Source organism: Chondrus crispus, genomic scaffold, assembly GCF_000350225.1.
Source record: "Chondrus crispus Stackhouse genomic scaffold, scaffold_608, whole genome shotgun sequence".
Taxonomy (NCBI): Eukaryota; Rhodophyta; class Florideophyceae; order Gigartinales; family Gigartinaceae; genus Chondrus; species Chondrus crispus.
The window spans coordinates 1-13,315 of NW_005178604.1; the positions used below are offsets into that span (position 1 = coordinate 1).

Below are 13,315 nucleotides of genomic sequence, written 5' to 3' on the forward strand. Positions count from 1 at the left end.
CCCATGTCATTACCAAATACTCGACACCCACGTCTCTCATCCGTTCACAATGGAGCTCATGTCCACAGCCAAGCCCCCGCCTTCAAATTTCCTCGCCTCTTCCGCTTTCTGTAACTCTCCCACCCTCCAACCCTTATTCCCACGCTTCTTCCGTCTACCAGTCACATGCGCCGGCGCGATGCCTGGAAACAGAAACTGTTCCTCTACCCTTTTGCGTGTCCACAACCAACATGCCCTGCCCACCACACTTTGTAAAGTTAAACCATCTTTCACCACTGCACCGCTTTCCCCACTGAATCAGAAATCAAAAAATCGAAAAATCAAAATGCCGAAAATCAAAATGCCGAAAATCAAAAATCAAAAATCAATATGCTGTAATCCCCAAGATGGAGCAAGGACACCGAGACATAATCAAGCATATCTTCCTGCAGACCTGTATATGTACAGTAAAACATATTATACTGTATATATATATATATTTGGTACAGTAAAAGTGTGTGTCTCAATAAAAATAGTTTCGGACACCCCTTTTTCCCCCGTCCGCAAATAAAAAGAACCAACACGCCTGCTTCTTTAACGGAATCCGAGAATCCATCGTCCTTCAGCAACGCCCTCATACCCCACAGAATATCACTCATCATCAAATCCAATTCACATACCGGCAAAACCGGCAAAACACCCATCACGAGTCTGGATGCACTTGTCGCCCTAGGACATCGTGCTATTGTCCTAGGACATCGTGCTATTGTCCTAGGACATCGTGCTATTGTCGCACGACCTGTGAGCAGCACATTCCCGCCCTATATCGCCCCTGCACCTTTGTACACACACGATATGCTGTCGATGCAAAGTCTTCAACGTCGACCAGCTGTCTGCTTGCAATTATTGCCGCCGTTTAATCGCAGGCCATTCAACCGACCCCCGTCATGATTCTTCTCCCAGTTTCAACCAGACATGTCACACATTTGAATTGGTCTTCTGTACCATTGCCGAGCTTTTAAAACTCCCTCTCGCTCTCTCTGTTTCTGTCTCTGTCTCTCTCTCGCATATCCAAAAAACTCTCTCTCGCTCTCTCTTGAGCAATACAGTATGACGCACTTCTTCACGCTTTTTGTCCCCCCCCCCCCCCCCACACACACATCTTTCCTCCTCGTACACGTGCGCTGTCCTTCCCTGTGACGATGGCGTGGCGTTATCTCGTCACAAATATTTTCTGTCGTGTCCGTTGTTCTCGCCACAGAAATCACCGCGCAACACATAGAGCGGAATATACAAACGCACGCACGGAAGCGCTTTGCTAAATGATTGCGCCTCTCATCACTAGGAAACCGCCCTTGCAAAGGGTACAAAATGTGCCTGCTGCTTCCTTTCGCGGCGGTCTACTTTTTTTGCGCAAGTACCACCCGTGATGGGTTGTCAACGGCGCCGCCACCACCGACGACAACGAATGTGTGGCGCGCAAAATACCGCATCAGTTGACAGAAATTATATATTCGTGCTTTCGTTTGTGCGTCAGATTGGCCAAACGTGTTCCGCTCTGCTGTTAAAAACAGAAGCAAAACATTGTACACATCCAGGAAGCGGACTGATTCCCCGCCGTCAAGCATCACAATTGCCGACGTATGCGGCGAGCTCATGCGCGTTTTTGCAACCATTCGGGCCAAGCGCTGGGGGACGTGCGCATCCCAAACAAAAAACTCCCAAGTGATATATCGCTCTATCCTTTTAGGTTGTGTTGCATCCATCACTTTGCTTTTTCGTGGTTGAAGCAAAACGAATATGCCCCAATCTATATTCTATACATTGCCTTTCGTCCTTACGTACTGTACCATGTCGAACCGGTAGCGCGCTGTAGATGCAGTCGACTTATATAATCAAGGCCTTTACAGAGCTAGAGAACCCGGGCGCACACAAGTACAAAAAGCCGGAGCTTCCTAGACTTGGCGAGAGAACAGGTCGGATGAATACAGGGCCTTAACATGAATATCAAAAGCCCCAAGTACCTTCCTACAGTAACTGAAGGGCCCTCCAACGGATGATGAAGCACTTTTTGCGAAACTCAGGCTAAGGCTAAGAAACACACCCACTTCCATGAGCGCAGTACAGAACAGAATGCCCATGCGCCGTATCAAATCCGGGGGCCTGGCATGACATGGTGCCCTGTACTGTACAGCAGATCCATAGGAAGAGAAATGCAAAAAAAAAAAAAAAAGGAGGTACGAACCCCTTTGCAGCGGATATAGTGTAATCCGTAGACTCGGCTTTCAGTAGGCCTCGGCGAGGTGAGTGCCCATGAATTTGCCGGCTACAGTGCTCGACGACACCTTTCTTGATCGAAAAAGACAATTGATAGAAGGGTCTGAAGAGCAAAGGACATCTGGGCTCGTGGATATCGCCCTTCGTTTCTTCATTTCCACCAGCACAAAAACGTCGCCGGAGCAAAAAGGCTAGGTTTCTGAAGATGTTGGAACCTACAGTAGTACGCCCGTAGAGGTAGAAGGTATTTCTCACATTCTCACATTCTCAAATTCTGCACGTGGTAGCTTACATGAAAGCAAAGCATCTTTTCTTGGACAAGGCGGGACATATTCCCTGTCTGGTCGCGCAGTTGCCCATTGTCTCTCCCACCATCTGCGCCGTCCACTTGCTCCCCTCACCCTGTATTGTATGGTAGAGCTATTTGGTCGGCGGCAGGTGAAGAGAAGGGGAAATATATTTATTTAGTGGGTAACCCGGTACAAATGCGAGGCGAAGTACCTCCTCAATAGTGCCGTCCTACTGTACAGTACACACAATCGTCACGCGGCGTCGCTGACCTGGATCGCTTGCCAAAAATATTATCCGCTCCGTCGAAGCAGCGGATGCAGGCTGTAGGTCGAAGCAGTAGATATTGGGAGACGTGTTCGTACAAAAGTCGTTTTGGGTGTTGGCCTTGCCAAGAAGCAGACGATTCTGCGGATACCTCGCATAGTCTACAAAAGATACTGTCTGGCGGGTACATAACGGCCGCAAAAAGGCAGTACTCTTGACCCCTGCGGATATGCATTTGAAGGCAGGGGGAAGGAAAAAGTGGGGACAGTGGGAATCGAGTTCGCACGCTGTCATTGGACGGCGGACATAATGATTCACAAACGAGACAGACAGATGGGAAGGTTGAAGGCAGTTGTTGGACGGACGTATGGGTGCAAACTACGAATGACCCGGACCCTGCCAGCTTTCTGCCGTGTTTGGCACCTTTTACGTGTTTCGTGCCGGTCAAATATTTCCATAGATTATTCATTGCGCACCCCGTGCATGACACAAAGCGTTGATGAAAACCCTGAGACTCTCACCAAGTTTACAAATACCAGGAAGGGTAGGAGAGACCGTCTCGAGAAAATCTAATTATCATGACCAAACTGCACTCTGTAGTACAGAGTCTGTACTGTACCTATTTTCATGCCCTCTATCCAACACCCAATTGCAAAGTGTGTACACATTCAAGGCCCAGACAAGCATCCATCTCGCGCTCATACTGTACCACTTGATTCCGGCCCCGAATCCCTTCAAAACGCTCTCATCCGTCATACCTCTCGCCATACAACTGGCCCCGCTCCCATCATGGGAGCGGGGCCAGCTGTATGGCGAGATGGGCTTCTGAGGTGGTGCACGTGACATGTACAGGTAGCTTCTAAATACATCTACCGTACAGGTGTAGCCCACCCTCTTTGTTGCCATCCTCTTGCGGTCCTTAAAATTAATGATTGGGTAGGGCTCGTGCATTCCCTGTGCTGGACGAGTTTTTGAATTCACTTTTTTAACCCTGAATCCCGCACAATCAACACAGCAGAGCATGGATGAAGTCCATGTTTTCGAATGACGCCTAAAAACCTAGTTCTCCAAGGAGTAGCTTTCGTGGACGTCTACTGTACGCTTCTCTCCCGTGCAGCCGAGCCCTCAGAACCACATCCCGTAGTAATGTTATGTCTTCCACCAAGGGAGTTGGCCAATTTTGCGCTATCACGCCTTCTGTAGTGGGCTCTTGACCGGAAAGCCCCACCAATTCTCTTACACAAATCTTGTAAGCGGTGAGCTCTCTGGTCGCAGCAATCTCTATTCGCGACCGCCTTGAACGCTCTTCTAACACCCTGAAGCCGTGCTTCGTCATGTGCTGAAAATAGATGGCATCTGTAACGACAAAGATCTTGTCCATAGAGTAGAAATGCCGCCGCTCAACCGCACTTTTTTTTTAATGCACAGGCTAGACTTCCGTATGTGTTGCCATACGAGGATGGGCTATTAGGAGTGGGAAGATCTCGGGATTCTGGTCAATTTCAATTAGACTAGAGAGGAGCCGCTACCTGGCTTGACTCTTCGAAACCAACATTTTTAAAGAAACTCCTCACTTGAGGGGGCATTTCTAATGAACTACACTTTTTCAATACTTTATCTAGTGCTTTCCCTCCCGTATTTCTGCAGCACAGGACTGAAATAGGCCGTGGCCATGTGCAAGAACAAGTACGCTGTGCAGTGCACACTCGTTCGAAAGAGTTCATCTTGGAGAAAATAAATACACCATATCTGTGAAGAGCGAGATGCCGCACAGGGCATACATCCATACTGCAGGTTTCCTCTCGTACAATACCCTTGCACTGTAGCTCGTACGTGCGTAGGTCAAAACCATCATACCGAGCTACGACCAAGCCCTTGTCTCGCAAAAGTGCACACTGGACCTGCATACCTAGTAGATATTCAATCGACAATATGCATGAGAGGTCTAATTGTACCGTTTTTAACATAGGATGTTGAAAACGCATGTTCTAAATTCAGCTGCTTTGATACTATATATTGTTTTTGACAGCCTTGCTGTTTCTTTCGAGGGTGGCCTGAGATTAGGCTTCATGAAGCTTCGGAAAACATGCGCCGCTGAAATTAAAGGTTGCGGTTTGGCGAGAACGGCAAAATACCAAGTCTCGAAGATATCGACAAAAAAATGTGTAAATTAGGAATCACGTGCAAGAATTGTTGCTAGTGTCGAGAGTGACAGGAGAACGAGAACAACCGTCTTGAAAATTGCTGTTCTGACACTTGAGAGAATTTGTAAACTCTTGTAGTCGGTCATATGAAATGACAAGAAGAAAGGCGAGTTGCTGAGCCAGCGTAGTACAGTGTCACACATCAAATATGACGACTCGTTTGATATTCTATTATGCAGAAACAAAGATTTCATATGAAGTCTATCCGTATTGCGCCATAAACCAACCTTTGATAAATCTTCTTTGTGGGTATCGCACGCAATTGGCGATCGTCCAGCCCTCGAATCTATCAGTTGACAGTGCGTAGTGCGTATGTACAGAAGAGCTACCTTGAGGGTAGACTGATATAGTCCACACACTAGACTGCATGATTCTATGTACCCATACTGCACAAATAACGTCCCATGAATGAAGATGGACTGGAAGCTGACAAAATATAATGTTTGTCAAATTTGTCGGGATGACAGCGTCGTTTCCTTAGTACCATGGTAGTATTGAAGTCGAGATGGCAGATAAGATTCTTCTGTTTATGTGTAAAGTTTCTAAATGAATAGGAGATGGGTCCCAACGAACGAAGCTTCGCCTGAATGATCAGAGCGAGAAAACCGGCTCTCATCTACAGTACATGTTCTATGGGGCTACTTAGGTCTTGTCATCACAGGGAGGCACTTCAGCCGAAGCTTCTTGGTCTGATAGCTCGCCTCGTTTCTTTGTAGGGGGGGATGTTTGTCCTTCTTCTCACCACTTAGAGGCCCACCGCCCAGATGTAATTTTTTCTACACACCCCCACACCCAATACAAATCTGGTTTGTAAATATGGTTCTACAGCCCCGCGATGGTGCTTCACCTCCCTACCGTATTACTTCACCTGGGTAACATTCATACGAAGAAACACTGAAACTACATTGCAGAACACAAGTCCACGAATCGTCCAATGGGATGTGACACAGGAAAACGTATTCTTAGCGATTTTGCAAAGGTACAGCTCCTGTGGTTGCACAATCCGGACGGAGCAGGCTATTCTAATATGCCGAGCGTCCATTTTGCGCATATGCCACCCGTGCAGGATAGTTTGCACTATTCTGAGACAGTTGTCTCGCAATGCCTAATAAGAACATATGTGAAGAGCTGCGACGTTGCACAACTGCACTTCGTCGGTGCTAAGTCTCATGTTTAATGGCTACCTGATCATGAGACCATTGGGCTTGGGTTCATCCTCCGTCAAGCGAACATGCGATGGATGCGGTCTTGCGAGCTCTCGCGAAGGACACGAGTGCTGCAAGAGTCTCTTACTTCTCCTCTGCAGCATCACCCACGGTAGCATCCCCCTTCAGATGGGAACGTTCAAAACTACACCAGCATAGCACGCCTCAACGAAACGAGGTACTGATGAACAAATCTGTTAGTATGATTTACTCATCAAAATATCAAAGCTCCCAATCCTATGCCGTACATGTAGCGCTGACTCACACGCTCGTTGCGGCACGAGAGCTATTCCGCAGATCAAAAACAGCAGACATCAGGAAGAGCTCCGCCCCCCCCCCCCCCCCCCCCCCCCCCCCACCGTTTCGAGCATTCACATGCAACGCCTTGGTCCTTGCACTTGTCAAAGTAAGAAAAACGAGAGGGTCATGTTCCTGCACCGTTGCAATGACCGGCATAGATGCCACGTAGGATGAGTCCCGTGCTCGGTTGTAGAATCTTCAAGCAGAGGCGGAAATTGAAAACGAAGAACCAAGCATCACGCGTTCACCTTGCGCTCAAGACGCACGTATGACACTATCAACTCCAGTCGCACCTTCCCTTCGACAAGCGCGGTCCGCAAACGAGGAAGACGTCTCACCATTTGCAACGGCTTTCTCAACTGACTAAGCCTCACCCTTCCACAAACAGTTTCTCGGGCATCACCCTTCATCCCATGCGGGCGTCATCCCAGATCACGATCACTGCCATCACCCGCTACACTCCCCATCGCATCATCCACAGTCGAAGGCGCGATAACTCCTTCTTTCTCGGATAAAGGGCCCTTCCCTACTCCATCCTGCATTGCTCCATCGGCCTCCCCTGCTTCCACTTGCGGTCTGCGCCTTCCAATAACGCTCGCCCTAAGACTCGACCACAATCCCTGCACAGCTCAAAGCAAAAAAGAAAAAACGTGACAGTTAGTTAACTACCACGCATCCCCTTCCACTGGCAAAACTCCTTCCCAAACATACCTTTGCAACCTTATCCTGCACGTTTTCATCTCTGGCCACGTTAGCAACCACCTCCGCGAGCACTTCTTCGACACGCTCCCTCCCCCCCTCTACCACAGCTCCCAAATACCTCTCCCCCTCGTCTCGGACCTCCTCCCACCTAAGCGCCTCCGCCAGCACGGCCGCACACCATTCCACGGCGCTGGCCTTAAACTCGTTATCGCGCAACACCCCTACCGCTGCCTCCTTGATAACGCGCTCGACCTGCCGCCCCGTGCGCTCGTCCGTGAGCACCTCGCGAACCATTCCGAGAGCGCGCTGTTGAAGACGCTCCGTCTCTAGTGAGGCGGCGGCGACCTCGGCGCCCTCGACGGCGCCCCACCGCTTGATACGCGGCCACGCCAGGCCGAAACCTGCCGCCGCGGCGAGCGAGGACAGTAGCAGCACGCGCACGGTGTTGAGCCCGCGACGCTCTAGCGCGCGTTCCAGGTCGTGGTAGGATAGTTGCAGACGCTGGGCGGGCGTGCCGGGGGGAGGGGGTGGCGTGGCAGCGGTGCGTGGTTGATGCGTTTGACGCTGGTTCCAGGGAGGGGTAGGGGGCCACCGCGGGCTTTGACGGTGAGGGGCCTGCGATAGTGTACGGTGCAGCGCACGGTGCAGCGGGCGGAGGCGGTGCATGGCGCAGGAGTGCGAGTGGGAGTGGAATGGGGGACGAGTGTGGAGTAGGGTACACGGGAAGAGGAAGTGCGATGGTACGTTTGACGTCAACTGTTCACCGTCGGTGTATGCCCTGTTGACATAAATTTTTGAGGGGGGCTGGAGAAATTAGATCTCCATCCAGCTATGAGCACATGGTGTCGCCGCAGTGAAAATCGTGTTGCTTGCTCTTCTATGGCTTCTTTGAAAAGCAAGCCATTCGAGAGGGCAGCAATCGTCGTTTATGTCGTCTCATGCCCTTCAAGCGAATACAGCTCTGAGTTCGAAGAGGAGAACTTGAAGCGCGCGCTCCCGACCAGGGGCATCTTCAGCGGGTTTGAAATAAGGATATGGAAAGAGCATGTGGTAAAGAAAAGAACCGCGGCCCGTCCCTTGCCACGATTCGCAAACATCACATGCTACAATTTTCATGACAAAGAGATAAATAGCCCGCTTGCGGCTACAAGGTGCGATAGATTCTGTTGTTGAGTATATCAACCCTACGTCGCTTGAAATAAAAACAACTCATCGAAATCATCCAATCTGCTGTTGCGTACCGTTTGTTGACGCACTTTACTAATAGAAATAGCGACATATACGAGTGATGCTCTGAAGCATGACCTAATCATGTGAGACGTGTCAATCGAGCTGAATACGTATTTACAACCCAAACAGTTTGGGACTTGCGGTCAACGGGTACACAAGAACCGTTCATCTTGAGCGTCATCAATTCACACTACAATAAAAATCGCTCACATGTGAGCGTGGTAATTCAATTCCATGGTATCCCCCCCATCAAACTCGACCCCCGCCCGGGACGATGACTACCGACCGCATCGATCCACGCTCTTCAGCGTAGATTGAAAACTACCGTACTCACAATATGATTCCTCTGTACCCATTTCGCGTGTCATCTTGGTTCGCATACTCAGTCGTCGTACTAAAAATAGGGCCTATCCGTGCAACCACAGTGCACGGATAGCAGAAGATCCAGTAGATATCTTGCAAAATGAGCACTGCTGCATACGAAGGGGCACTGCGATTCGAAGAGCCAAGGCATTTTGCAGAAAGCAACAGGCTGAGCAATATGGGTGCGCGCGGCCGTTAGCGTGTCGCAGTCACGATTTTCGAGCTGCATTGTGAGTACATAACCTCTCGCAAAAAACAAGAGTGGTGAAACCTCGCATCCTCATTTCGTCTTTAACATCTGCATCTCCCGACAAGTCGACATATCCCCCCAGGCCGGTGTCTTCTCGGCAAGACTTTTGTACAAAGAGCTTCGCGCCCATCATCAAATCTACGAGTCCGCATCTCTCGTGACGTTTGGTGCACCAAGAACCGACCCCTTCTCATCCGTAGGGGGGGTCTTGCCTGCGGCTGCATTCCCCTGGACTGCTTTACCCTGGACGTTTTCGGTAAGCACCGGAGGGGGAAGTTCACCCTTGACAGCGAGCCGCACTTGCTCACCAGTTAGACTTTCGTGAACGAGGAGTGCCTTGGCAAGACGGTGCAGTTCAGCTTCATGCATTTTCAACACCCGCATGGCACGCTCATACGATCCGTCTAGCAGCGCGCGTACTTCGGTCTCGATGAGTGCACGCGTTTCTGTGGATTCGGTCTGCTTGTCGTAGATGACTTGCCCGAGTTTTTCAGACATTCCATATTGCGTGACCATAGCTTCTGCAAGATCCGTCGCCTGCTGGAAATCAGACGACGCCCCCGACGTGACGTAATCTCTCCCGTAGATCAATTCTTCCGCCGCTCGACCGCCCATGCATACATCTAGCTTGGCCAGCATTTGCGCTTTTGACATCGACGTCATATCCTTTGACGGGAGTTGGGAAACCATGCCGAGAGCCTGCCCTCTCGGCATGATAGTCGCTTTATGCACGGGGAAGGCCTCCTTTGTGTACAGACAACAAAGAGCGTGGCCACCCTCATGATACGCAGTAGTTTCCCTGGTCTCATCGCTGAGCACGGCCGACTTCCTCTCTGCACCCATGAGGATCTTATCCTTGGCGTACTCAAGATGGCTCATGTGGACGGCCACAAAGTCTTCGATCGCAGCCTTCAAGGCTGCCATGTTGACAAGATTGGCCAGTTCGGCGCCCGAGAAACCAGGCGTGCCTCTCGCAATTAGCTCCAAATTGACGTCATCATCGAGCGGAATCCTCTTGGTATGACATTGCAAAATCTGGGTCCTTCCCCGAATGTCTGGGTTGGGCACGACAACATGCCTGTCAAACCTTCCCGGGCGCACAAGGGCCTTGTCCAAGCTCTCTGGAAAGTTGGTCGCGCCGATGACGATGATGCCCTCACTGGACTGAAAGCCATCCAACTCGACCAGAAACTGATTCAGAGTCATAGTGAGAAAGCGCTGGTCCTTGGGATTGCGCTTCCCCCCGATGGCATCAATCTCATCGATAAAAATGATACATGGAGCGCTCTGTTTGGCGGCAGCAAACAGCTCTCTGACTCTCTTGGCGCCCACGCCGACAAACATCTCCTCAAACTCGCTGCCCGACGCATAGAAGAACGGGCGCTGTGCCTCTCCAGCAATGGCCCTCGCCAGCAGGGTCTTTCCGGTACCAGGGGGCCCCATCAGCAAGACGCCTTTCGGCAGCTTGCCGCCGAGCCGTGTGAAGCTCGCGGGGTTCCTCAAGAACTGGACGATCTCCTCCAGCTCCGCCTTGGCTTCGTCGCAGCCCTTGACGTCGTCAAACGTGGTGGGATCCGCAAGCTCCGGCTCCGGCAACATTTCGGTGCTGATACCCATCCCCCTCGCCATCCCCCTCTCCTCAATAATCACGCCGAGAAAACCGAGGACCAGAAACGTGGTCCCCAGCACACGCACAGCGCGCCAGATCTGCGACTGCGTCGACGGCTCCGCAAGCGCGACATGAATGGGATCAGCCACGCCGCCACCGCTGGCACTCTTAAGAGCCGCGGCACCCCCCACCGCCGCGGCCCCCCCGGCCCCCTGCAGCGGCGACGCGGCAGCCCCCCAAAAGCCTCCCCCTGTGCCGCCACCACTCCCCCCGCCCGCGTGCCCCCCTCCCCCAAACCGTGTAACGCCCTCCCCCCCCTTAGCGGCCTTCCCCATCGTATCAAGCAGTTGCGGCAACTTGACGCGGTCTAGCGCCCCCGTCGCGACGAGCGCCTTGACGTACTCCTTCGCAACGTTCTCCCCCGTGGCGTATTTCCCCGCCTCTACCCTGGCGACGACCTCTGCCGGGCGGACCCGCCCCAGCGCGCGCAGGTATGCGGCCTGTATCTCGGGGTCGTGCCCGCGCGCGTTGGCCTCCTCGGCCAGACGCCACAAGCGGCGCTCGTCCGCGTTCGGCAGGAACGACCAGCGGCGCGCCGGCGCGCGCTGCATCGCGCGCGCCAGCTGCTTGCCGCGCGCAAAGACCGTGCACGCTGACATGGCGGGCCCGCCCGCGTCGCACGCCCGGTCGCTCGCGGATGTCGATGACGCGAAAGTGCCGTGCGGCAATCTGGTGCCGGCGGCTGCGAAGGCGCGTGGTGCGGGCGATGGCGGTCGGATGTCGAAGACTTGATGTAGGAGAGTGCGCAAAGCGCAAAGTGATGACGATGGCCCCTCCACTCGAACCCTCGGACTCGAAGCATGCCCGCACGCTGGCACACGAAACACGGCAACTGTAAAGTACTGTCAGCATATACAATGTTATGTCGCCAAGTCAGGATTGTCTGCAGAAAATGCTTTAGATTCACGAAAAGCATAGAAGTTAATTGGATTATTTAGGTTAGCAATTTAGACACCCTTTCATTAACGTACAGCATGTATATGTGCTCATCAACAAGATGTTGCATAAGAAAGATTTAATGAAACACTGAAGGTTTAAGCTGCTGGATGGGTTTTTATACTGGGCTATTGGTTTCGAAAATATCAATGGAGCAAAGACTGAAGGTTTATAAAAACAAAACGTGACTGGAAAAGACAGGGCGCTGTCACTGGGATGCGACATGGCGCAATGCGGAAGTCAGGTCGGGTGAGGCCGGTATCTATGTAGCTCTTCGTACAGCACGAGCAAGCATATGACCAGCAAAAACATGTTGAAAAGAGGCCTCAGCTAAGATTCAGACGATGCTGGTGGAGGATGTGTGGAGGGATGAAACGGCCGGTGTCCCGACCGTATCACGCCAAACCAAAGTCTTCAACGTCTGCCAGTCGCCGTCTGCCAAGTGCCACTGTAATGCTCTCGTTAGTGACTGTCAGCCCTACTCCCGCCGTGTCATCATGCACGTTACCCTCTCCCGCAACACGCGCCTATTGCCACCCCCACCCTCTCCCCCGACCCTCACCCTGCCCGCCCTCCCTCCCGCACCGCGCCCTCCCTCCCGCACCATGTCTCAATCCCTGTGCTGCTTCGCAACGACCGCCGCGGTACGTACGCCCTCCGTCCCTCCGTTCGTCCCCGCCCGCTCGCCGCCGCTAACCCCTCGCAGGGCGCCGTCACCATGCTTGCGTTCGGCCTTGCCTTGCGCGCGCACAACCCGTTCCTGGGCTTCCACGGCGACTTTGACGAGGCCGCCTCCGCCTGCTTCCGCACCGCCTCCATCTTCACCCTGCTGTCCGTGCTCTCCGCCGCCGTCTTCGTTGGCGCCGCTGTGCGCGCAAAGCTCCGCCCCGCGCCCGCGGCCTACGCCCCCGTATGACGACGCCCGCCCTAACTTCGCTGCCGCGCGTGCCCGCGCCCCAATAAACTCACTCGCCGCCATCCCAACCATGCCCTCCCCCCGCCCCCCCCCCCCTTGCCAGGCGCGCCATGCAGGGCACCGCTACCGTAATCGCATTGGTCTCTCCGCACTCGAGCATCGCACGGCGCAAGCGCTTCGCTGATTGGACGGAATGCACGCCGCGCTCGCCACGGCCCAATGGGCGTGCCTGCATTTCTCTATCCGCCTTCGCCTTGGGGATTGTGCGCCTCCGCCTCGCCGTCACTGCATGCGTAGTCCGCCTCGCCTCCGCCTCGCCGTCACTGCATGCGTAGTCCCACCTGCTCCCCGCTGCGCCACCCCGTCCGCCCGCAGCGCTCGCCAAGCGCGCCCGAAGCCGCGGTTGTCCCCCCCACCTCCGCCCACAGCCGCGCCCGCAATGCTGATCAAGGAGTACCGAATCCCGTTCCCGGCGACGCTGGAAGAGTACCGCGTGGGCATGCTGTACATGATCTCGCGCGCGACAGAGGAGGAAAACAAGCGTACAAAGGGAAAGAAGGCCGTCGAAGTCGTCAAGCGCGAGCGGTACTACGACAATGCGCGCGGTATTCATGGGGTGTACACGGAGAAGGTGTGCCACGTGCACAATTTCCTCCCCGCTTTCATCAAGGTATTCGTCCCAGAACGCAGCTGCGTCCTCATTGAAAAGGTATGTTTGCACGTCGTCCC

At 53.1% G+C, this 13,315-nt stretch overlaps 3 protein-coding genes; 1 reads left to right on the forward strand and 2 right to left on the reverse strand.

Annotated features, from left to right (window-relative positions):
* The first annotated feature begins 6,422 nt into the window (after positions 1-6,422).
* On the forward strand, positions 6,423-6,689 carry CHC_T00000736001 (hypothetical protein). The gene has a single exon (XM_005710674.1). It carries the CDS (start codon positions 6,423-6,425, stop codon positions 6,687-6,689), a length of 267 nt encoding a protein of 88 aa, XP_005710731.1.
* Positions 6,690-8,442: 1,753 nt separating this feature from the next.
* CHC_T00008637001 (ATP-dependent zinc protease) lies at positions 8,443-11,333 on the reverse strand. XM_005710675.1 is given in 2 exon segments: positions 8,443-9,203; positions 9,204-11,333. The coding sequence occupies 1 exon segment, from the start codon at positions 11,331-11,333 to the stop codon at positions 9,204-9,206; it is 2,130 nt and encodes a 709-aa protein (XP_005710732.1). The 3' UTR covers positions 8,443-9,203.
* A 947-nt stretch (positions 11,334-12,280) lies between these two features.
* CHC_T00000737001 (hypothetical protein) lies at positions 12,281-12,658 on the reverse strand. Its single transcript, XM_005710676.1, has one exon. The coding sequence runs from the start codon at positions 12,656-12,658 to the stop codon at positions 12,281-12,283; it is 378 nt and encodes a 125-aa protein (XP_005710733.1).
* Between the last annotated feature and the right edge of the window lie 657 nt (positions 12,659-13,315).